The 23,237-nt window shown below is 40.7% G+C and overlaps 1 protein-coding gene across 1 annotated transcript; it reads right to left on the reverse strand.

Annotated features, from left to right (window-relative positions):
• Positions 1 to 11,261: 11,261 nt before the first annotated feature.
• slc47a4 (solute carrier family 47 member 4) lies at positions 11,262 to 15,639 on the reverse strand. The gene is made up of 17 exons (XM_034548550.1): positions 15,532 to 15,639; positions 15,094 to 15,195; positions 14,786 to 14,854; positions 14,539 to 14,687; positions 14,111 to 14,153; positions 13,959 to 14,003; positions 13,728 to 13,825; positions 13,550 to 13,647; positions 13,332 to 13,445; positions 13,115 to 13,182; positions 12,904 to 13,012; positions 12,748 to 12,823; positions 12,581 to 12,650; positions 12,355 to 12,487; positions 12,126 to 12,220; positions 11,788 to 11,874; positions 11,262 to 11,569 (listed from the first exon to the last, which is right to left on the reverse strand). The coding sequence occupies exons 1-17, from the start codon at positions 15,637 to 15,639 to the stop codon at positions 11,303 to 11,305; spliced, it is 1,731 nt and encodes a 576-aa protein (XP_034404441.1). The 3' UTR covers positions 11,262 to 11,302.
• Between the last annotated feature and the right edge of the window lie 7,598 nt (positions 15,640 to 23,237).

Consider the following 23,237-nt stretch of genomic DNA (forward strand, 5'->3'; position numbering starts at 1 on the left):
GGGTTTATTGTCTGTGTAGATGGTGAAGTGGGGCGCATAAAACAGTCCCTGACATTCTCACAAATGGCCCATTTCAAAGCGAGAAACTCAAGCTTTCCAGAGTGAAGCCTGTAGTTCTTCTCGGCCGGAGACAAAGTCCTTGAACCATAGGCGATGACTCAGTCTTCCTTCCTGGCTCTGGTAGAGCACTGCACCTAACCCTTGCTCTGAGGCATCAGTGTGTATGGTAAAGGGCAGGTCAAAGTCAGGGTATGCTAGTACAGGTGGGTTGGTAAGCGCGTCAATGAGTTGGTGGAGGATACCTTGGTGCTCTATAGTCCACTGGACTGGGGACTTTGATGAAAGCTGGGCATCTTTCCCTCTCTTCAGTATCCTCGATCGGTTTTCTGCTGCATTTCCTTTTATCTGCAGCAATTCATAGATGGGTTTAGCGATGCGAGAGAAGTAGGACATCTCCTACTGTGTTGGGCGTCTTCTCCCTCAAAGCTAAAACAGCATCCAGGTCCTTTGGGTCTATCCGTACTCCCTCTGCAGAGACCAGCCTTCCCACATACCTGACTTCGGGCTTGAATAATTCACATTTTGTTGGTCTAAGCTTCACACCATGTCGCTGCAGAGCTTGCAGGACCCGCCTTACCCCCTCAAGGTGATCTTCAAAGGATTTGCCATAACAAAGGACATCGTCCAGGTAGGGGAAACAGCATTCATCCCGCAGACTGTCAAGCATTTCCTCCATGCTTCTCTGAATGGCGGCTGGAGCATTAGAGAGGCCAAATGGGATCCTCACCCATTTATATAGGCCCCAGGGTGTGACAAATGCTGTCATGTGACGAGATCCCTCAGCGATGTAGCCCTGATGATAGGCCTTTCCTTGGTCCAGAATGGTGAACCAGCTGTAACCTCCAAGGGTGTTAATTAGGTCTTGAATGCGAGGTTGAGTAGTCTGTTATCAATGCACAGTCTGAGTGTTTCATCTTTCTTCCTTACACAGACAACTGGAGCAGCAAATGGTGATTTCGACTTTTATTATCCATCCTTTAGCAAGCAGAACCTGCATATTTCTTGACCTCCTTGTAGAGTGGCTTGGGAATAGATGTATAAGTTTGCTGGACAGGAATATCATCCTTAAGGTTGATGCTCATTTGGAGACTGGGGATGCATCCGATATCATCATCATCATCCTGAGCAAAAGCTTCAGATTCTTCAAAAGGCATTTGGTTGACTTCTTTCTGCTGTTCCTCTGTTAGATGGCTTATGTCAACGGGAGGGTGCCACAGTGGAGTTGAGTTGCCATTGTTTAACTGAGGAGTTGGTGCAGAGTCTGCACCATTTACTAGTTTTTTTCATGTTTCGTGTGACTCTGGCGCTGTTACTTCTGTTATTTTCCCAACAAGCTCAATACTGCCAATCACTGTCTTGCTGGGCAGTATCACATCCTGCTCTGTGTGGCTCCCTATAGGCACTTCAACGTAGGGCCTGTCAGACTGACGTACTTTTACCAAGCCCACACCCATGTTTCTCTAATGGCAAGCTGTTGAATTTGGGTTAAAATAACACCAATGAGTCAGAGGAATGAAAATTGTCTAGGATTTGACATAGGCAACTTCTCCAGGACGGATGATAGCCCCTTTCAGACAGATCTTCACAGCAGTATGTTCTTCCTCTGGTCTTTGGGTCTGCACAAAACTCACTATTGCTTCCGCTTTGACACTGTCAATTTTCATGGCTCCAGCAAGGAGATTGGCGAGGATAGACAGAACTTTGGGTCTACTTTGTTGTCCCCGAATGAGCTCCTGAATGACATTAAATCCAATCAATGGTCTTTCTATCTTTAAACGACTCACTAGGAACAGCACTCGAATAGACGATCTGGGTCATTGTTCCCTTTTAGGTTAACTAATACCTCAACCCATCCGTCGTAGGGTACTTTGTCTCCTGTGATGGCTAGCACATCCAGTTCCTTGTCAATGAGCTCACTGAGGGGTCTAGTATCTTGACAGGGTAAGTATTTCTCTTTCCAGGTACAATCAATGATGCTCACATTTGCTCCAGTATCTAACAGAACGGTGACAGCATAGCCTGCCATGCTGCATCTTAGCAGGGATCTGCGTCCTATGAGTGAAGCTACTTTGTCTGTGACTGTTTTGTTGGACAGCTGAGGGGAAGTGCCTGAACTGACATCAACAGTTTCGGATGCCAGAACATCACTGCAATGGGACTTGGTCTTGAATGCGGTCACAGGTCGTCCCTGTTCCGTGACTGAGGCCCGTTTCCCGGCGGCTTTGGTTTCTTCAGGCAACCTACAGCACGGTGACCTTCACCTCCACAAGCGAAACAATGGCTACAGTTAGGTAGACCATGTTCTACACACTGAGGGCATCCAAAGTTTTTTTTTTCCCTATGTGACATAGCTTTGTCAGTGGTGTATCTATACACAGGTGAGTATGGCTGTTCAGACGCCTGAGTTTGTGTTCTAAGTTGCTTCAATTAATCTATGGTCTGGTTTAAGGCTTCGACCTGAGCCGTTAGTCTTTGAATTGTCTTTATTGTCAGTTTCAGTATTCTTGTCACCTTTGTTCGTCTTTTCCGGTTCAGCACAGGTACTGTGAGCCTGAGTCAGTTTGATTGTCTGGATGTGAACATTATCTTCTGCTTTAGTCCAATTGTCCTGTATAAGAACTGCTGAGGTGTCTAATGTTCATGTTGTTTTGCACACATCAGTTCTTGAAATAACTCTGTGCTGCCCCTCTCTCCAAGATGAGATTGGAGGAAACTTTTCAGCTGAGTCATTTCTTCTTTGTTCGTGACCATATCTCTGAAGTTTCCAGGTTTAATTATACGCAGGACTCCGTTGATGATCTCATTCTTTGTGTGTCGCACCCTCAGTCCCTCTTCTACTTGTTTGCAGATGCTGTTATAGCTCATGTCTGATGCAGTGTCCTCGATTTGCCCTCCATGTATTTTAAATTCCCTACGTTGTAGCAGTGGGAGATCTCTTAAGGCTATCATAGTTTCACTTGCACGAGTGGGCTGCTCTGTTCTGAACTGAGGTATGTAGTGAGGTGAGTGATCAATGTGTAGCCTACTGGATTTGGTGGGCCGTTTCTCGGTGCTGGAGTTAGGTAAACATGGGGGTGAGTGTAGTGTTTAACCTGCTAGGCGGGTTACGGTTCCTCAAACTAGGTACCTGCTTGTCTGCCGTGTGTGTGGTAAGTGGGACATTAACTGGAGGAGTTTGCTGTCTCCTCATAACTGGACAGTAACTTTTGCATATCAGGTTCATGGGTGTGCGTGTGTGTGTGTGTACTCCAGTCACTTCATTTAGCATTAATCCAGAATAATCATTAGCATTACCTCTGAGTATTTAACTGTTGAGTATCTGGACTCTTGCTATGGCATTCAATGATCTGATCTACTTCATCTTTTAGATCCAGTAACCATGACCTTTCGTTGTCAGACATGCTGCACGTTGTTGATGCCCTGGGACTGTTGAGTTGCGTTCTCTTGGCTTGGAATCCACTCTGCTGGTTCCCTCACCCTGGCAGTCGCACACAAGAGCTCAAGAGGATCACTAGATCAGCAGTTTGCGGACCTCCGTAGCACTGCCGATCCCGGACGAGCCCCCAAAGATCTGTTACAGGTCTCAGATTGAGAGCCTGATGACATACTTGTGCCTGAGAAAACAGGAATGAGACAGGCACATTGTTAAGCTTCTCTATTCAGTGTCTTCTCAAGTTATTTTATTTCACAAGTAAAACAATCATCTCTTCATGTTGGTCCATTTCTACATGACAAAAAAAACAATTACATTACTGTGTATAGTCAACACATTTGTTGTAACCTGGGGTTTAAACCCTTCTTTATTTCACCTTGGCAATGTGCCCAGTCACTGCGGCGCACGTGACGAAGACTTTACCGATGATGGCGGCGTTGCATCACTAGTACAGCGAATCGTTTACAAATACTAATACACATTTCAAACACTTATATACACATTTCAGTCACATTAATTAACATACTGTATGTAGTCTGAATTGACCTACCAGAACATCAATAATGCATTCATTTAATTATTTAGAAACAATGTAAAGTGTATAGGAGCCGGATAAAACACGAGAGGTTACACAGGGCTAATCTCCGCCTAGCTAGCACTTGACAGTAAATCTTCTAAAACAGCTTAGCTACCAAACACAACGTAATCTTCTAACAATGTTTACTAAACATTGGTACACAATTCTCAGGTTATATTTGGGTGTACTTGACCAGTTTACTGACCTGAGAAAACAGGAATAAATGAGACTGTTCGGCTTCTCTATTCAGCGTCTTCTCAAGTTATGAGACGGCGCTGGTCGCGCACATACAATTCGAGACCACAGCGCTGCACTGTCAACTACTGGACACAGTTGGTAGTACATATCACAGAAATGTGTTAATTCTAATCTTCAATAAATAAAACAACAATGTGACCATACATTTTGTGTGCGTCACACGAATGGCGCGAATGAAGCACCGCAAATGAAGCACCGCGAATATAGTGCGAATGAAACTTTGTCCCTAGCGTCAAGTTTGTTTAGTGCCAATCCCGTGAATCTGACGTATACAGAGTATTGAGTCATAATTCTCGCGGTACCTACGGTTCCTGAAGGCAACGTAGTTGAGGCAGGTCGTCAGCCTTCTCTGTTACGCTGTCGCTCATGATACCACGTCCCTGTAGTTGATACCACGCCCTCCATGCCAGACGTCCCGGACAAAAGTCTGAACCTGAAAAAATTTATCTGGAAGTGTAAAAAAGAACTGAACCTGAAAAAATAAGATTAAAAGATCTGCTACTGAAAAATGTAAAAAAATAACTGAATCAATATTATATTCAACCCAACAAAACCTTTCATACACTTAACTTCTTTCGAATACATTGTTGACTCGTTCAAAATTCAAGACCAAAACATGAATTTTCAATTTAAAATCTTTTCTTCAAAAGAACTAAACGACTGGCCTGGATTAGACTCCATGCTTCTTCCCCTCCTATCCTCCTCTATCACACTGCAGACCTGAGTCCTGAGTGTGACCGGCTCTCAGTCTTATTGCTGTTTGAAGTGTGCACGGTGGAGGTGATGCTCAGAGGGGACGCTGCTCCGATACGGTGGGTGGAGCTGCAGATTTATTTCTAACCCTCTTTCTCTTATGATGGGACAACTGGTGGTTGTCAGTCATCATCAGCCATCATTCTTTTGACGCTTGGTGAGAACCAACTGCTGCTGCTTGAGGTGGACGGAGCTGCATGGTTTCTCCGGATCCTGTTTCTTTCATCATCTTGATGATGAGCACAGTGTCCTCTATAATTTAATGAATAGGAGGTTAACATAAAAATATTTTGGCAAATATACCTGCTGCAAGGCAAAATATACCTGCTGCCAGGAACTCAAAGCTGAGAGGAATGCAGATGTGGAAAACAACATTTAGTCACAATATAACAGCAACATTTTTAATGGAAGTTATGATGCGAGAACAACCAGCAAAGTAAAGATACTTACCGAGTTTGGCCGATGTCGTCACTGGGATTTGTTGGGTTCTGTTGGGATTTTCTCTGCCAAATGTTGGAAATATATGCGTGTATATCACAAGTTCGGACGGATACGAGTTGGTTGAAGATTTAAAATGCAAAAGTGAAGGTTTCGAGGTTGAGGTATCTCTTGTTGTTCTCTCTGTGGTTTTCTGAAGGCACTGATCACAACATTGGGTCACTCCAGCTTGAGTGTTCTACGTTCCGTTCTATGACCCACGTCGGTTCCGTGATACAATTCATTCAATTCCATTTCACAGAACCCCATTCTAAACTCACCTTTGATCAGAATTGGGCTCTGAATGAACCATAATGGTTAAATAAAAGGTTATTATGATATAAAAACACATCTTTTTCGACTATACCTTGAATAGGGAAGGTAGAGCCGTAGTAGCACTCTAGTAGCACTTAAATGTCCCTTACCGATAGCACTTTGTTGTTTAGCACTTTAGTAGCACTTAAATGGCACTTACGGATAGTACTCTGTAGTTTAACGTTATTGAAGAAATTGTACTTGCTTGATTCTTGTTGTTCTGAGTTTGGACTCATGGTTTAATGCACGTATTGTAAGTCGCTTTGGATAAAAGCGTCAGCTAAATGACATGTCATGTAATGTAATAATATTCATTGTATTATAAGCCAGACTTGGTGGATGTAACCCTTTACTCGTACAGAACACACACATTTTAGTACCATGATATCTGACTCAATTCTTTGACAAAAACAATAATACTTGTAGAATATCTGCATTATGGAGACAATCAGATATACACATACTATACATATCTTTAATGTATGAAAAGGCCTCAAATGTACCACAATTATCAATTTAAGGGCCTCCAAATTAACATTGTTGTGGCGCATTAACCTGAGATTTTATCTCAACTGCACTAAAAGCAGCAGAAACGTCACTTGAAGTTTCCACTTAGGGGCAGCAGAATTTGTGAAACCAATATTAACATAGCACCACCTTTTAGTTGTTAGCGATCTTGTAAACAAACAGTTGGCTCTTTAGACATCCAGCAGAGAGTGACATTTTAATTTTTTTCGGGTCTTCAACCTCCCGAAATGTACCCACACTACTCCGCTCCTCCGCGACCTTCACTGGTTACCGGTGGCCGCTTTCATCCGCTTCAAAACATTGGTACTTGCGTACCGTGCTGCGAACAGATCGGGTCCAGTCTACATCCAGGACATGGTCTAACCTCACACCCCAGCCCGTTCACTTTGCTCGGCTTCTGCCAATCGGCTTGAAGCTCCTTCACTTCGAGCTAAACACTCAACAAAATCACGACTGTTTGCTGTGCTGGCTCCTCATTGGTGGAACGAGCTTCCCATTGACATCAGGACAGCAGAAAGTCTCTACACCTTCAGTCTTTTTCGACTATACCTTGAATAGGGAAGGTAGCACTTTGGTAGCACTTAAATGTCTCTTACTGATAGTACTTTGTAGTTTAACACTTTGGTAGCACTTAAATGTCTCTTACTGATAGTACTTTGTAGTTTAACACTTTAGTAGCACTTAAATGGCTCTTACTGATGGCACTTTGTAGTTTAACGTTATTGAAGAAATTGTACTTGCTTGATTCTTGTTGTTCTGAGTTTTGACTCATGGTTTAATGCACTTATTGTAAGTCGCTTTGGATAAAAGCGTCAGCTAAATGACATGTAATGTAATGTAATTAATATTATTAATTATATATATATATATATTCTTATATTATATTTACTTTTTTAGCTCCGTTTTGGGTCGAACTCTTAAAGGAAACACCTGACTTTTTAGCTGCTAAATGCAGCACTATGCTCACCTGCTTATTTCCAACTGAACTGTCTGACCCAAACCCAATGTCTACACTCACATACTCACTTTAAGGCACGCTCTTGCAAAGTTCATGAGGGTCAGAGGAATGTAAAGATTGTCTATGTTAGACCTGGTTTTCTTCATCAACCGTTTCTTTTCATTTTGCTTATTAAAGCTCTTTCAATAAAAATGCAGTGGCTCCCCGGGCGCTTCACTGCAGCCCACTGCTCCTTAATAACTAAGGATGGGTCAAATGCAGAGAATAATTTCCCCAAGGGGATAAATAAAAGTGTACATTTCTTTTTCTTCTTTCCATCCACATACAGCTCCAAATCAGCATTCAGAAAGGGTGTGTCTTTGGGATCGGGTCTCGGTGTTCAGACCTGTTCAAGAGAAACAACACAATGATGTGGCTCCCCCTCTGCTGCAGTGGGGAAAAGAGTTGCAGGATTAAGGGTAGTGCATCGTTTAACAATAATATTAGGCAGATCTAACAAGGTTGTGTGATACCTCAGCCAGCGCTGTGCTGAAAAGTGAGAAGTTCTTTGAGTGTACAGGATATGTGAAACTGCATGAGGAACCATCAGTGTGACCTCATAATGTCACGTGATGCCACTACTGCCTTCTTTGTAGCAGCAGCACACAGACACAGATGGAGACCAGCTGCTACAGGATCTAGTTTAGTAGAAAAATAAGCAACAAGTCTTTGTTTCAGCCGATGCTCCGGAGTCAAAACTGATGTCATGTAACTGTCTCTTTGGCGCAGAAAGATGTTTACCATGAATCATTGAAGAGAGGGGTGCCTCTCTTTCTGAGTATTTCGGTATCCATTGTCTACAAAATGACGTTGTTCCTAAAAAGCTCATCTGCTTCTTAGTTTGTGGTTTAGGCACAGCTTGAATTGCTGGTATTCTCTTGGGAGAGAGGGTTTTGCCCTGCGCTGTGATCACATGTCCCAAATATGTAGCTTTAGGGAGAGCGAATTGCAATTTAGATAGGCTCGCCTTGTGACCATTTGCAGCCAAAAACTTAAGTAGAACAACTGTATCTAACTTGCATGCTTCTTCTGTGGGGCTGCAACTCATGTCATCAACAAGGCAGAATCATTTGGTAAGTATACATCAGCTAAATTGTCTCTCAAAGCACTGTGAAATACACCAGGGCTCTCTGAATATATCCCTGTGGACACCTGGTCCATGTGTAGCCTCTTCCTTTTAAATGAAAAAGCAAACCACAATTGACTGTCCTTGTCCACTACAGAAAAAAATGCATAGAGAAAAATATGTTGTTCCTGGAGGAATGAGTGACAGAATCATGTGTGGATTAGAGACTTGAGGTGCTCGCGGATACACCGAAAATTTTACTGCTTGTAAATCTTGGACAAATCGCCACTCAGTTGGTTCCCCCTAATCAAAAATTTTCTTTACCGGAAAGATTGGGGTGCATACCGGTAAATCATTACAATTGACTATTACACCGATCTTCAATAAAGACTCAAACAGATGTAATACCACCGATGGCCTTCTGATTAAGTGGATATTGCTTCATGCATGGCCTAAGAAATGTCCACCACACTGTAGACCACAGTCTTTGTAGTGTATTTTTCTTCCACTCTTCACGTGGAGCTCATTTAAATTCCAAGCCATCTACATTGCTTACAAGTATTTAGAGCCACTGTAAGTAACATATAAGCATTTAGTGTGACAATGGGAACACTTACACACAAGATAAGAAAAGATTACTTACTGGTAATATTCCTATTCAACTAAATAGAACATGTATTACAATTTCTACCATTATTTATTATATATTTATTATTATATATTATTTATTGTATTTATACAACATATGAGGGTTACACTTACAAAGGCTCTAAGATTCAGGGGAAGAAATTATATCTAAAGTTTGTATCATGCAGAGCTGTATCACAGGTTGACATGACACAAGAGATGAGAGAAAAAAGAATGAATCTCTTATAGCTAAATGTTACTTCAACTATTTATTCACTTAATTTTGCATCAAATCTGCCATTGTTTTAGTCACTTTCTGTCAAAGGTAACAAGTCCATGAGAGTCTAGGATTCTGTGTTTTTATGACATTTAGCACAAACAACAACTTAATGATCAAAAGTCTCATCCTTTTATTGGGACCAGTGCAGTGGAGAAAGTTTGATCAGCAGAACCCTCAACATTAAAGGGCTTTTACACCCCCCACCACCCCTCTCTGTGACCACTGATCAGGTGAGAAGACAGCTGGAGAGACTCCACCCAGGCAAAGCTGAGGGACCTTATGGCATCAGCACCAGGGTCCTGAAGACCTGTGCGATCCAGCTGTCTGGCTTCCTGCAGCACTTCTATCAACCTGAGCCTGAGGCAGGAGGAAGTCCTGTGGAAGACGTTGTGCCGGGTCCCAGTTCCAAAGAAGACAACTCCACCTGGCCTCAACAACTACCGACTTCTTCTTGAATAAACGTTGATCCTTCAATGTGTGCAGCAAGATGTTGGAGATGTTCCACCAGTCTGTTGTACCAGTGCTCTGTACTTCTCTGTAGTCTGCTGGGGGAGCAGCATTGGAGCCGGAGACACCAACAGACTCACTAAACTGGTGAAGAAGGTAGGCTCCAACATTGGCTGCAAACAGGACTATCTGGAACAGGTGGTGGAGAGGAGGACACTGAAGAAATGATTGTCCATATTGGATAACCCGGACCACCCTCTCCACCTACTGCAGGGACAGCGGAATACGTTATCCAACAGACTGATTCAGCACCGCTGTCACAAGGACAGAAACAGGAGAACATAAGACTTTCTAATAAATCACCTCAGGCAAGATCATCCTTCAATTGAATCAATATCAATAACCCTAGCACTGCATTCACTGTATATATGTTATATACACTTATAAACACTGTATACACTTTCTTTATTATTTAATTTTCCTAAATTGAATATGTTCTGCTCTGCTATTTTATTGTATTGTATATATTGAGCATTTTTTCATACTTCATATTTTAATGTTTACTCTGTAACTTTGCTTGCTGATGCTAAAACAAATTCCCCCCTGGGATGAATAAAGTATCTATCTCTATCTATCTAACAATCTATATATGTATCAATCTAACTATCTATCAATCTAACTATCTATATATCTATCTATCAATCTTATCAATCTAACACTATGTATCAATCTAACTATCAATCTAACTATGTATCAATCTAACAATATCCATATATCTATCTATGTATCTATCTATCAATCTAACAATCTATGTATCAATCTAACTATCTATCAATCTAACTAACTATCTATCTAACTAACAATCTATCAATCTAACAATTTATCTATGTATCAATCTAACTATCAATATAACTATATCAATCTAACTATCTATCTATCTAATAACTATATCTATCTAACTAACTATCTATCTATATATCTATCTAACTAACAATCTATTTATGTATCAATCTAACTATCTATCAATCTAACTATCAATCTAACAATCTATCAATCTAACTATATCTATCAATCTAACTATCTATCAATCTAACTATCTATCAATCTAACCATATATCTATCAATCTAACTATGTATCAATCTAACTATCTATCAATCTAACTATCTATCAATCTAACTATATCTATCAATCTAACTATCTATCAATCTAACTATCTATCAATCTAACCATATATCTATCAATCTAACTATGTATCAATCTAACTATCTATCAATCTAACTATCTATCAATCTAACTATCTATCAATCTAACTATGTATCAATCTAACTATCTATCAATCTAACTATCAATCTAACAATCTATCTATCAGTCTTAACTATCTATCTATCAATCTAACTATCTATCAATCTAACTATGTATCAATCTAACAATCTATCCATCTATCAATCTAACTATCTATCAATCTATCCATCCATCCATCCATCTATCCATCTATGGCTATATATGTTGTGTTGATCCAGTCCAAAGTAAAGTTGGCCTCTGAAGACCGGGTCTCTGGCAAGGGCACCAGGAAGTGCACAGTCGCTCCCACAGCCAGAAGTGCAACTGCTGCAAACACAATGAGGCCTCGCCTGAGGATCAGCTGGGTAGTGGAGAGACGGCCACCCTTCTGCTGGACCACATGTCCACCCTGTGTCTCTGTGTTCCCGTCATGGCACTCAGGGCCCACAGACATGTAGCCTTCCACTGACTTAAAGGAAAACATATCATATTCATTTATTTTGTTGAGTCATATGAAGAACAAGTGCAGTAAAAAAAAAGTCGTCAGATATTTGGTGTTATTGGACTTAAGTGTCCGATATGGAAAACTACATATAAAACAAATGAGAAAAGTCCATTGATGTCAGTGTGAACCTAGCTATAAAAAATAATTAAAGTTGTTAGTGTTAACAGTAACGAGCCACTTACGTTCCCATGGCTTGCTGTGTGGTTATCTGACAGGGAAGCTGTGCGTAATAATGTCACGTGGGTCTTTTTCTGAGCTCGTTTCACAGCCTGCAAACAAGCAGATACAAAAACCCAACTGTCAATATCTTCTTATTCATACTCTTGATACATATATATATGTATATATATATATATATGTATATATATATATATATATATATATATGTAATACATATTTATAGAACTTTGCCAGATTTGCTTGAGCAGCTGATGCTATAGAAATGAAGCAGATTCTGCCAGTATATCAAAAGAACTGAGGCTCTGAATGATCCTGATTGTTTGATTGGCCAGCAGCATACCTCCTCCGTCATTCTCCTCCAGTTGAGCTTGAAGATGATAATGATGTAGAAGGTAGATTGCAAGATGACACAAATGAGCAGCCCCAGCCAAAAACCTACAGTGAAAAAGACGAAGTTATTCTGTCAAGGACCCAGCACTCACTTATAAGACCGTGCTTATCTCTCAGCAGTATTTATCGGTCTCGAATGTCTATGAAAGTAATAAAGCATGGTCACTTCATATTATTACCCAAAATTCTCAGTTTGGCAACAAACGTTAAAACTACGCTGAGTGAAAGTCCGATGCAGTAGTATCCAATGAAATTGGCCACAGCTGGTATCTTCTGTTTGCCTGTGCCCAAGAAGATGCCTGTGCACACACACTAGAATGGGGAATTTTTGTATTTCTTATTAGATATTTATGACTTGATTTTGGCATCATACTGCAAAAATATTTTGCTGGCCGTTAGACTCACCACAAGACCATCAAAGAATTGGAGGAAACAGTAAGCGTTCATCAAATGGGAGACCAGACCAATGATCTTCCTGAAAGGGTAATTAGGATTGTGTCTCTGTGTGTCACAGTTGTACTGTAACAACTTTCTTTAATATTCAATAGGTGAGTGCAGCTGTAGAGACTCACTCATCAGAGGTGAAGATGAAGCCAATCACTTTTTTAGTGGAGCCGAGCACAAGACCTTCAACAACTGCAATGCTACCTGGGAAAAAAAAGTGGATGTAAACAAATCAAACATCAAATGATGCTTTACGGATTAAAAAGAACATGTTCAGAACTGACCTGCGAGAGCTAATGACATCTTGCAGGTGAGGATGGCGCCGACAGTGTCTCCTGCACCGAGAGCATTGCCCACACGGGCGCATGCTGCAGCTTGAATACCAAGAGGGAACTGTGGATTCATCGGAATCAGAAAGAATGAACACTGATATAGAAAAGAGCTTGCTTCTTTTTAAATCTGACTTGTAAAGTGAGGATAACTTGTTGTTAGTACCATGTAGGTTATGAAAGCCACCATTATCACAACATGTTGGGCAGCCAGTTCGTCTTCACTCAGCATTCCTGATCGTCAGAGACAAAGAAGGAGTCTGTATTGCATGCTGATTTGATTAAATCAATGAGCTTAGAGATGAGCTTGTATAGCATAGGTTAGTACTGCTCAGTGTTTAAATGTATAGGGTTTAATGTAATCATTAAAATATCTGGATTACCTGCAAAGAATCCCCCAAACTCATAAACCCACCACTCGAAACACGTCATCAATGTACTGGGAAAGGCCAGTTTCATGTAGGAGCCCCACTCCTGCAGTGATTCCACAGACCAGCCTGCAGGGGGAGAGAGAAACTAATGTGTGTAGACTAAAAAAGATGGAGGCTGAAGAGAGTGATGCATGAAAGCATAGGGAAACCACAAATGTGAAATCTCTCACCTCCCCATGTTTTTACATGGAGCTTCTTCCACCGAATGTAAGCAAACAGAAAAGCGCAGATGTAAATCTGAGACAGAGAATTGGCTGCTGCCGATCCGCTGTAAGACAGAGAAGTTGATCTGTGTGTGTGTGTGTGTGTTTTTTAATCAGATGTAAAATGGTGTGTAAGTACACCTACCTAATACCTAGATCCAGCCAGTAAAGAAAGATGTAGTTCGTCACAACGTTTGCTATGTTTGCCATGGCGGCAGCGTACATTTGTGGCAGTATTATACCCTGAGTACACAAACACCAAATGATGTGATGATGAGTACTACTTATACCTTTCCCCTCAGTCCCATCTTTCCATTATCTAAGACAACATGTTTTGATTCTCTGAAAAGAAATTGTGTTCAGGATATTACTGCACCTGGTTCTGCAGATAAGATACCTGAAGCTGATGTAGAAACATTGCCTAAAAGACATACAAATTCATTTTAAAAACACACACATTTGAGAGGTAGTGGTTTCTCTATATATATTGGATTTGCTTAAAAATGTGAGAGAAAAGTCACAACTCACTGGTACGGCAGGAAGGAAGGCTGTAATATACTGCTGAGCTATTCTAAAATCAAAAAGGCTGCTTTCAGATCCAAGGAAATGTTCATTTCATAGTGTTCAATGTCAATGTTTAACCTCATTTATATCCACTCTTAAAAATGTAGAACGTTTTGCCTTTCATGAGAAACAATATGAAGATATTATTTTGTACAGTGTGTATGCTTATCCCTTGAGAACACACATCACATAACACAGAAGAGGCGTGAGTGTGTGCACCACAGAATTGTTAAGATGTTAATATTTGGAATACAGATAATCTGTTTATGCCAAAACTGTTCTGTGGGGACCATTTTATTTCAATGTAGAGGTGTTTGAGGGGATGAGGTCTCATGCTCTGACCGAACCCCATTCATGGACAGACGCACTGAGTTTGACACACTATCAGTTACCTGGTCACCTCAGGGTTCTGGCCCAGGCATACCAGGATGGCCTGGGCATTGATGAGCAGACCCCAACAGGGCAGGCAGAACAACAGCAGGATGATGATGCCCCGCTGAAGGATCACTCCCACCCGCAGAAGGTTCTTGCCACCAAATGTCTGCACAACAACACAGGCCGTGTTTATCAGTGTAGAACAGGGTGTAATTAATGAACAATGTGAAATTGAGGGGGAGGGCAAAATTGCATAGGGCAAACCTGAGCCACCAAAGTATCGCATGCCAGTCCCAGACCACATCCCGTTGCTGCAGTAGTGATATTAATGGTCTGGAATGAGTGTGAAATAAACTTGAATGAGTCTGAAGCACAAACTCCTATAACCGATATTTCTATGACAGTAACTATACTACATATTGATTAAATATTCAGATCAGGCAATTGTTGAATCTTGAGAAGGTGAGTTTACAGCTTTAATATTTCATTTTTTCCCTTGAAATAACATTTCCACCTTTCATTTCCTCATGCTAGCCTCCACACGTCTATAGAGCATACAGATGACCACTTACAGCAGAAGCTAATCCATAGCCAGCCATCACTTCATTTCCCAGACGCCCACAGAACACTGTGACCACAAATGGGAGCAGGTAATGGAGGATTCGAGAGAGCAGCTAGAAAGATAAACATCGACAATGGTGCAGTTCATACGGTTACCAGCTCACAGAGGATACAATTATCGCAATTATTCGACATGGCTCTATCTGCTAATGAGCCATCACACATAATCACTTTATCAGGTTGCAGCCACTGATTGAAACTAGGCAAGCACTGCCTTGGGTTGACTGATATGTGCTTCTAAATATCACACACAAGTTGTTTTTTACTTGACATTTCCAACCAAACACTAAATTTTTCTGTTGTATGAACAAGGTTTTCAGCATGGACAGCTTCAATCCACACACTCCCTAACAGACGGAGGAAGGTATGTAAGCAGTGTCAATCCTTACCAGAGGGCCTGTCATCCTCAGGATGTGGTACAGTTCCTCCCGGTGGGTCAGGGGAACTCTGCGGCGCACCCACCTGCAGCAGAAGAGCTTTTCACTGGACCCCTCCATGTCTGCAGGACCGGATAGTAATGCAGGTTTTTCCACTGCAGCGTCGGCCCGTTCTGTCATCTTTGATGCTCTCCTGTATTTCAACACCTTCAAATGTAACTTATTAATGAGTTACTTTCACTTATTGCATTTCAGGTTAGACACACAAAAAATTGTAAAATAACTATAATAATTATGGTAACGTGTTACAAAGTACACATTATGCGTCACTATATAATATTGTGTACTAAGTGGAACCAGAGATGCACAAAAATGACATTTACAATTCAAATGCGGTTAAAATTTGTTCACATATCATATCTAACAAGGCAGAAGTAGAACGAGGGATTCTTGGCCATATAATCATTTACTCAGAGAAGGTGTGAAGTCATGATTAGTCATTAACATATCTTGCTTATTATTGACAGGCACAGGTTTCCTTTGAAGAAGAGAAATCAGTCAAATCCATTAATTGAGATAGACATGTTCATTAAAGTGTTTAAGGATATGAAACATTGACATCAGGATATGGTTCTTTGTCCTACTGGGGAGCAGCAAAGGTTAACCAGTCAGTGCTCTGGCAACATCTAAACTAAGATGCAGCCCTCTGCTGCGAGCTGGCAGAAAACCTATTCAACTATCTGTAGCAGAGAGACAGTGTGCATCACATATTTGCACTTGAGGCAAACCTCAAGTGCAAATATGTAATATGTGGATCTGTGTGGTGCATTCATTATTTCCATGGGAGGGAGCAAGAGTTTAATACACACAATCATAAAAAGTGCTTCACTCTGATTTAAAATCTGATTTAAAATCTGATTTAAAGATGAAGCCTTCCATTTGGTGTGGAGACAAAGACTACGGCATGGTTTCATAGAAAGTAATGCTCTAAAATGAGGGTGTTTTGTTCACAATAAGGTAGTAATAATATTGTGTGAGAATTATAAACACACAAAGCTGAATGAGTGTGAGTTCATGCACTATTCTTCTCTTCCAGTGCTACTGAAAAACTATATTAAAATTATAAACTAAGAAAAGATGTTCTAGCTCTATATGCATCTCTGAAAACAGGGAAGGACAAACGGAAATGTGGCATTCTGCAAAGAGCTCCCCTTAGTGAGACAACCCAAAGCCCTCCAGGCCTCAAGTTGAATAAATCAATCAGACCGTCGGAGTGAATGCCACAGATACTGTGTGCTGCAGCGCCAGTGATTTGTATCTGTCACTTGTTATTTCCCGAACACTGCTCCTGCCTTTGTGTTTTCTAAGTCCATCCGATGGCTCCTCATATCTCTGCTCCCATAGCCTCTGCTCGGTATCGTCTTCCATGTTTTATATACCCTCTCTCTCTCACTGCTCTCTGCCCGTCCAAACTTTTTTTTCATGTGAAATTCAAGATTTTTTTAATAAGGCATGTTCATTTGAACTGATGATCTTTGGGATTGTCGGAGAGTGTGTGCACTCAGACTACATAAAAAACCGAAAGACTTAGAAACTAAAACACTTCCTCAACAATACCAACAATACTTTCATTAGTTTGATGAAGTTATGAATTACAAAATTAGTATTTTGATGTACTTCTTCTGGAAAATACATTAGCATCTGTAGGGAGATTTTTATAAAGCTGTTTCATCACCACCCACAATTATGTTTTTTATTGTGAGCAGCTACACCATTTCTTTTATTCCTTGCATTGTGGGAGAATAATAAACCATATTTAGTATGCATGATGTCTGCTTTGTGTATACTTGTCAGGATCTGGAGTTGTTGTGTCTTGTTTCCTCTTTTATTTTGAAGTCCCTGTCTCTCGTGTCCTCTGTTTCCCTGCACTTCCTGTCCCTGATTGTTTCCTCCTGTGTCTAATCACCTGCACCATCCCTGTGTATTTAAACCCTGTTTGTGTCATTCCCCAGTGTTGGTCCGTCCTGGTTAGATCCCTAGTGATTGCTTGTGGTAGACCTGTTGTTTTTTGTGATTCCTCAATTTAAATAATTCTACGAGTTAAGTGAAGAATAAAGTTTATTTTCAACGTTGTCGGCGTTTGGGTCCTGTCTCTCGGTGGCTACACATGACAATACTTGTGTCACTTCTCTCGTGTGAACACAATTCATACTCCAAATCTGCTTGGAATCATAATGTATTATGGAATTGGGACACAGTGACAATCCTGCCAATGGATTCATGTTAAAGCGCTGATCTTAAAGGGGCGGCGGTGCAGCAAGAGATGCAGCAGTAGACTGCTAGCCCGTAATGATGGATGCAAACAATGATGCTTTCAAAATGTTCAATAAATTGGCATGCATTCAACACGTTTTTTAGACATCAAAGATAGAGGAATAATACTGAATGAAAACATAACTTGTGTTTGTCTCGCACAAATAACTCCACATGGCATCTTTAAGGAGGTCAATGTATTTCTGGTGTTGCTGGTTTGTGTGTGTGAGTTTTGACCGTGCTCGTGCTGAGCTGTATGATGAATCTGAACTTTGTTGATGTGCTAACTAAGCATTTTATTGGAAGCATGCATCATTACTAAATCTCATTACAACAGCAGGTTTTCAAAAGTAAATAAATGGCTATGACAAATGTTGTTCAAATCCCATTTATCATAATTTATGATATCATCATAAAAATGTAAAAAGAGATTCGGCAAAGCATTTATTTTAAATATGAGGGTTTTATTGATGTGCACAAGCACAGGTTGATCTTCATATTCAGCTCCACATGTCAGCCCATCGGTTTCTCACAAGCTCCATTCAAAGACTGTGGCTGTGCTCAGTGGCATTGTGCTCCCATCCGCTGTATTTCCACATCCATCTGGGACACCACAGGATAAGGAGAAGAAAACTACAGAATATAAATATATCGTCACAGGGTCACATTCTGTCCATAGAGTCATCTGAGCCATCTGCGGAGAGCACAACCTAATTTATGTTAAAAGTTAGAAGTCCTAAGCAAAGTTAAACAGTCCAAAACAAAAGATGATTTCAGAACTCTGCCCGCTCGTTTCAGAGTTAAACATTAATCTGCTGAGTTTATAAACATATCTTGGTTTAACATTACTTGAGCTGCGGCGACTCATTTTAATCCTGCGTCCTCCTAAGAAAGGACGAAGAACCGTACACAGCTGCCTGTGCTTTCCTGGTGAATAAAAAGATCAAGAGGCAAATATCTTTTTCTTTGACAATTTTATTCCACCGATGATACCTGTTTACCTCTGAAGGAGACACACAGTTTATTCATTTCGTTCGCCTTTAATCATTCACTTTCATTTGGTCTTTCACAATGTTGCGAGTAAAATAGATATTGCGTTAATGAGCTACTAAGTGGACAACACTGGCTGGAGAGCTTGAATAAAAGATGGCCGTATCTACCATCTCGAAAGCGGAGGAAAACACGTGAAATAAACATGCAAAACGAAGCTGAACATGCAGCAGAACTCTGTGTTTTAGAATTGTGAGACTTCATGTTTGCAGGTACCAAGCAGACAAAAAAAATGGAGCTTGTTTAGCTTCTGCCTCCATTATGTCACATACAAATTCCCCAAAACAAAGAGCGCTCTGACCATTAGCTTCAGTTAAATATGGATTGACTAAACTGAGGTTTGATCTCAGCGATGAGGGGACACAGCCTGTCATATCGGATGCCTCTGTAAGTAGTGATATGTGGCTCTGGCATCTGACCCGCCCCTCTGGATAATTGCTTTCTCAAATGCAATCTATAGATCGCCCCCACCTCTGAAAATATTCTAAGGCAGCGGGTTTCCAAATATCTTTAGAATTTCTTGTGACCCAGAACTGAATTCAGAAGCTGGGTTGTCGGCCGCTATAACAGGATTGCGTACGCATCCAAGCGACAAGCATCCACCGAGTTCTGTGCCCTCCAGAATAATTTGGAGACCTATTTTTAATCTTGCTGCAGTGCATCCTTTTGGTCATTTCCTTGACTATCACCAAACAGCTAAACCATTTATACCAGTGTGCCCGCGGCTAAGGTCAACTACGTTAAACCTCGTAACCAGTATCATTACATACATTTATGGGGTCAGATCAGTCTCAATAATTGCAAATGCACGCAGACAGACTTACAAATGCAAACACAAGATTTACAAATGCGCACAGAACAATTTATAAATATGTTTGATTTACAAATGCACACAGAACAATTTAGAAATATGTTTGATTTACAAATGCACACAGAAGGATTTACAAATAAATTAGACTCACAAATGCACGCAGAACGACATGTCTGTGTTTATTTATTTGTCAATCGCACTGCATTTGTTTGTGGATTCTTCACATGTGTGTGTGGATTTATGAGACTCCCCTCCCGTGGCTAGATCCGCAAATGCGTTTTTTCAACATAGACCTAGCTGTAGCCAATCAGATGTCGCCCTATTCAACCACACTCTGCTGTTTTGGAATAACAATTAGTGTGATTCAGTGGGTGCTGTTGTCAAGCAGAGCTGGAGGTCACGGTAAGTGTTAAGTTGCTGCTAGGTAACTAACTAACTTGTTTTGTGTTGCAGAGCGTAAACTCGATGAACTCAAGTAAGAAAGCATTACTTTGTCCTCTTTGAACTGCATTACAGATTCTACAGGAGGCAGGGCACTCCATCTAACACGCAGCGCTGCTCCAGCATCCCCCACTTATAAAGACAAAGACCCTGCAATAATAGCATACATTGACTCACAAGCGAGGCCCATTCATCTTTAACAAGATTCAGACTCTGGGCTCGGCAAAAGCCTCAGATATCCAGAAGTATGACAATAAGGGATGCACCAATCAAATCCTTGGGATAAGTCTTCTTTCATCTCTCACAAAGTCTCGGTTCCATGACCATCCATGACCCCTGTTACTCCATCTCACGAGAAATACCATGCAGCATGCTCGGAGACTAAGAACAGCCACTCAATGGACTGTTTTCTGATTTGATGTTTGCAGGATCAAGATTCACACTTAAACCTCGCTAAAGAATGATTCTGGTGCAAGAGACAGGTTTTGTGAAGTGCTCCTACCAACACAAGTGACAAAGACTTTCAAAATCCCTGATAAAGGCCTCGTATATAATCACAAGGTCTAAATAAAGAGCACACTCTACATAGATTGGAAGCAGTTACTTGAGCACTTAGTTAAAATTACTGTGATAAGTGCCTTTTAGGGATTAAAAAAACTGATTTCTTCTGGCCAAAATGAAGATGGCAACGGGGAGAATAGGGACACAAATGGAGTGAGTCAGAAATGGTTGCTAAGTTTTAAATTACAGCTTCCACTTTTCAACCTTAAACCTGTAAATCATAGAGTATGAGAAACCAGCAGTCCTTCCCGCATGTTTTCCCAGACCATATGCTACATGTGGCTTGGAGAATCACAGCTCCAGCTCATTATACCACATTGATGTAGAATACAACTATCTTTAACAGCTGCAGGGTCAACAATTAAACAGTCAACACGCTTCTGTCTCTTGTGTATTTTACATAATGATGATCTACTCGTCTTTTCGACAATTTTCACTGTGACGTTAGCATTAAGCTCAAAGCTCTGCTCCACAGCCTCAGGACCGCTGGCAGGTGGACTCTTGTTCCTGGGCAGAACTCCTTGTCCTTGTCAGTTCGAAAGTTTGAGCTTGGAAACAGCTGTCAAGAAAATAATCTCAACACTATTAACAGCGACATTACTGTATTTAAGAGCTTAGCTTTAAAGACACCATGAAGATATTGGTGTTATAAAAAAAACTTGATCATGTCGGGAAGACAACCTCAAGCAGCCCTGTCTCATAAAATGAACGTTCCCAGACAAGAAAATTGCATTGTGAATTATGTTTTGAGGGGAAAGTATTATGTTGGATTATGTTTGCCTTTTGACATATCATGAATACATTTTTGCGTGATTTTACTCGCCCGACTATTTGTGGTTTATTCATTCAATTCATTCGCTTCACACGCGCTGGAGAGGGGGCGTGACTTATCTCCATGGAAACAGTTATGACTTCCGCCATCCACCATAGAAGAAATAACCACTATTTTTGCTTTATACTTGTTGTGACATCCCACAAACGTCGGAACATCTAATGGCCTCGTGTTTGGGTTCATAACATTAATATCATATATATAAATTTATACATACACCCGTAGGCTCACACAGCTCGGTGACTTTCACCGACTACGTCTAGATAACTGGATGAAAATGTGCTTTATTCGCATCCATTCGTCTGTGCATTGACTTTCATGGAATCTACTCGCAACACTTTTGGTGTGAACGCAGCATCAGTGTTGGGAAAATGTATTGGCTAATTTTATGTGCCTCATTCTTTAAATGTGCCTGCTGGCAGTCAGCTTAATGGCATGCCATATCCAATGAGATCTAAAATAACTATCTCAACTCTTTCAGAACAAGTAGATAATATATATGTGTATACCACACTGTACCACAATGTACCACACTGCACAACAATGTACTACAATGTACAACACTGCACAACAATGTACGTTGCTCTGGTGATTTTGCCAAACTTGCTTCGAGGAACCCGAAAACCCTGTGTAATCTCATCCGGAAAATTATCCCGCTAACTACGTTAGCCAGGTACGATAAATAGGGCCCTGATCCCGTTTCCTTGCTGTGCTTTGAACTGTTTTCAGGGTCAGGAATGAACTGCAAAGTTTTAAAGCCACCTAGATTTGTGCTTTCAACACTACAGTCTGGTGTAGCACATATGGAGACAGAATGGATAAATGCTTGTATTCCTAGCAAGCAGCACAGGCTTGTGGACATGTATTGGTTAAGCAGAAGCGCTGCTCAGATGAGGGCGTGAGACGGCATACGGCCAGTGCCACTGTGAAAGCCCAATGTCTCTACTGAGTGCTAAATCAAACCGGCTGGGCTGATTCAGCCTTTCATTCAAGTCAGACAGTTCAGTGAAGGGTGATAAAAAAGGTAAGCTGGAGTGAGGTTTCTAATTCTGACTTTTCAACACAGTAAAGCCTTACACAATCCAAATAAGAGGATATCCCAGTCATGTCTGATACTCAAACTCTGACCTTAAAGTAAAATAATAAAGCACATCAGAGGGGATTCAGTTTCTCTGCAGATGAAAAACATGTGAAAGTAACACTCCTGGAGTAAAACCAAATTCTTCGACTGTGAAATATCTTTATTTATGCAATAGTGAAAGATGGACTGAGTCCAATAAACACAACATGTTCATCATTACAGGAGATCTGTACAAAACAATACACTTTGTAGCAAGGAAACCATTTTTTTGTCCACATTGGTCAAAGTGCCGGTGTCAAATACTCATAAGACCAAGATTAAGACCACAAAAACAATTAACATAAATATGTTTTTTTACAAAAGAGACTGTAACACCATGTTAGTTACCAAAGCTGACTAAATTAAGTCATACAAACTGTTAATAAATGGCAAATTAGGTCAATACCCAATAGTTAATTCGTGATTTGGTGAATACTAATCATTTGAAAACATGAATTCTTAGTGAGAGAATAATTAGATTAATTTGATAATAATTACTTACAATCTCCAAACAAGTGCAATAATTTGATAGTATATAATATATTCTCTGTATATTTATATCTCCTTTTTTCTTTGCTATTGGAATTCGG

Source organism: Cyclopterus lumpus, chromosome 13, assembly GCF_009769545.1.
Source record: "Cyclopterus lumpus isolate fCycLum1 chromosome 13, fCycLum1.pri, whole genome shotgun sequence".
Lineage (NCBI taxonomy): Eukaryota > Metazoa > Chordata > Actinopteri > Perciformes > Cyclopteridae > Cyclopterus > Cyclopterus lumpus.

Coding starts and splice junctions, on each gene's coding strand:
- slc47a4 (XM_034548550.1), bottom strand. CDS start 15,639: ATGGAGGGGTCCAGTGAAAAGCTCTTCTGCTGCAGGTGGGTGCGCCGC. Junction 15,196..15,531: donor TGAGGATGACAGGCCCTCTG/GTAAGGATTGAC, acceptor TTATCTTTCTAG/CTGCTCTCTCGAATCCTCCA. Junction 13,183..13,331: donor GTTTGGGGGATTCTTTGCAG/GTAATCCAGATA, acceptor TCTGACGATCAG/GAATGCTGAGTGAAGACGAA.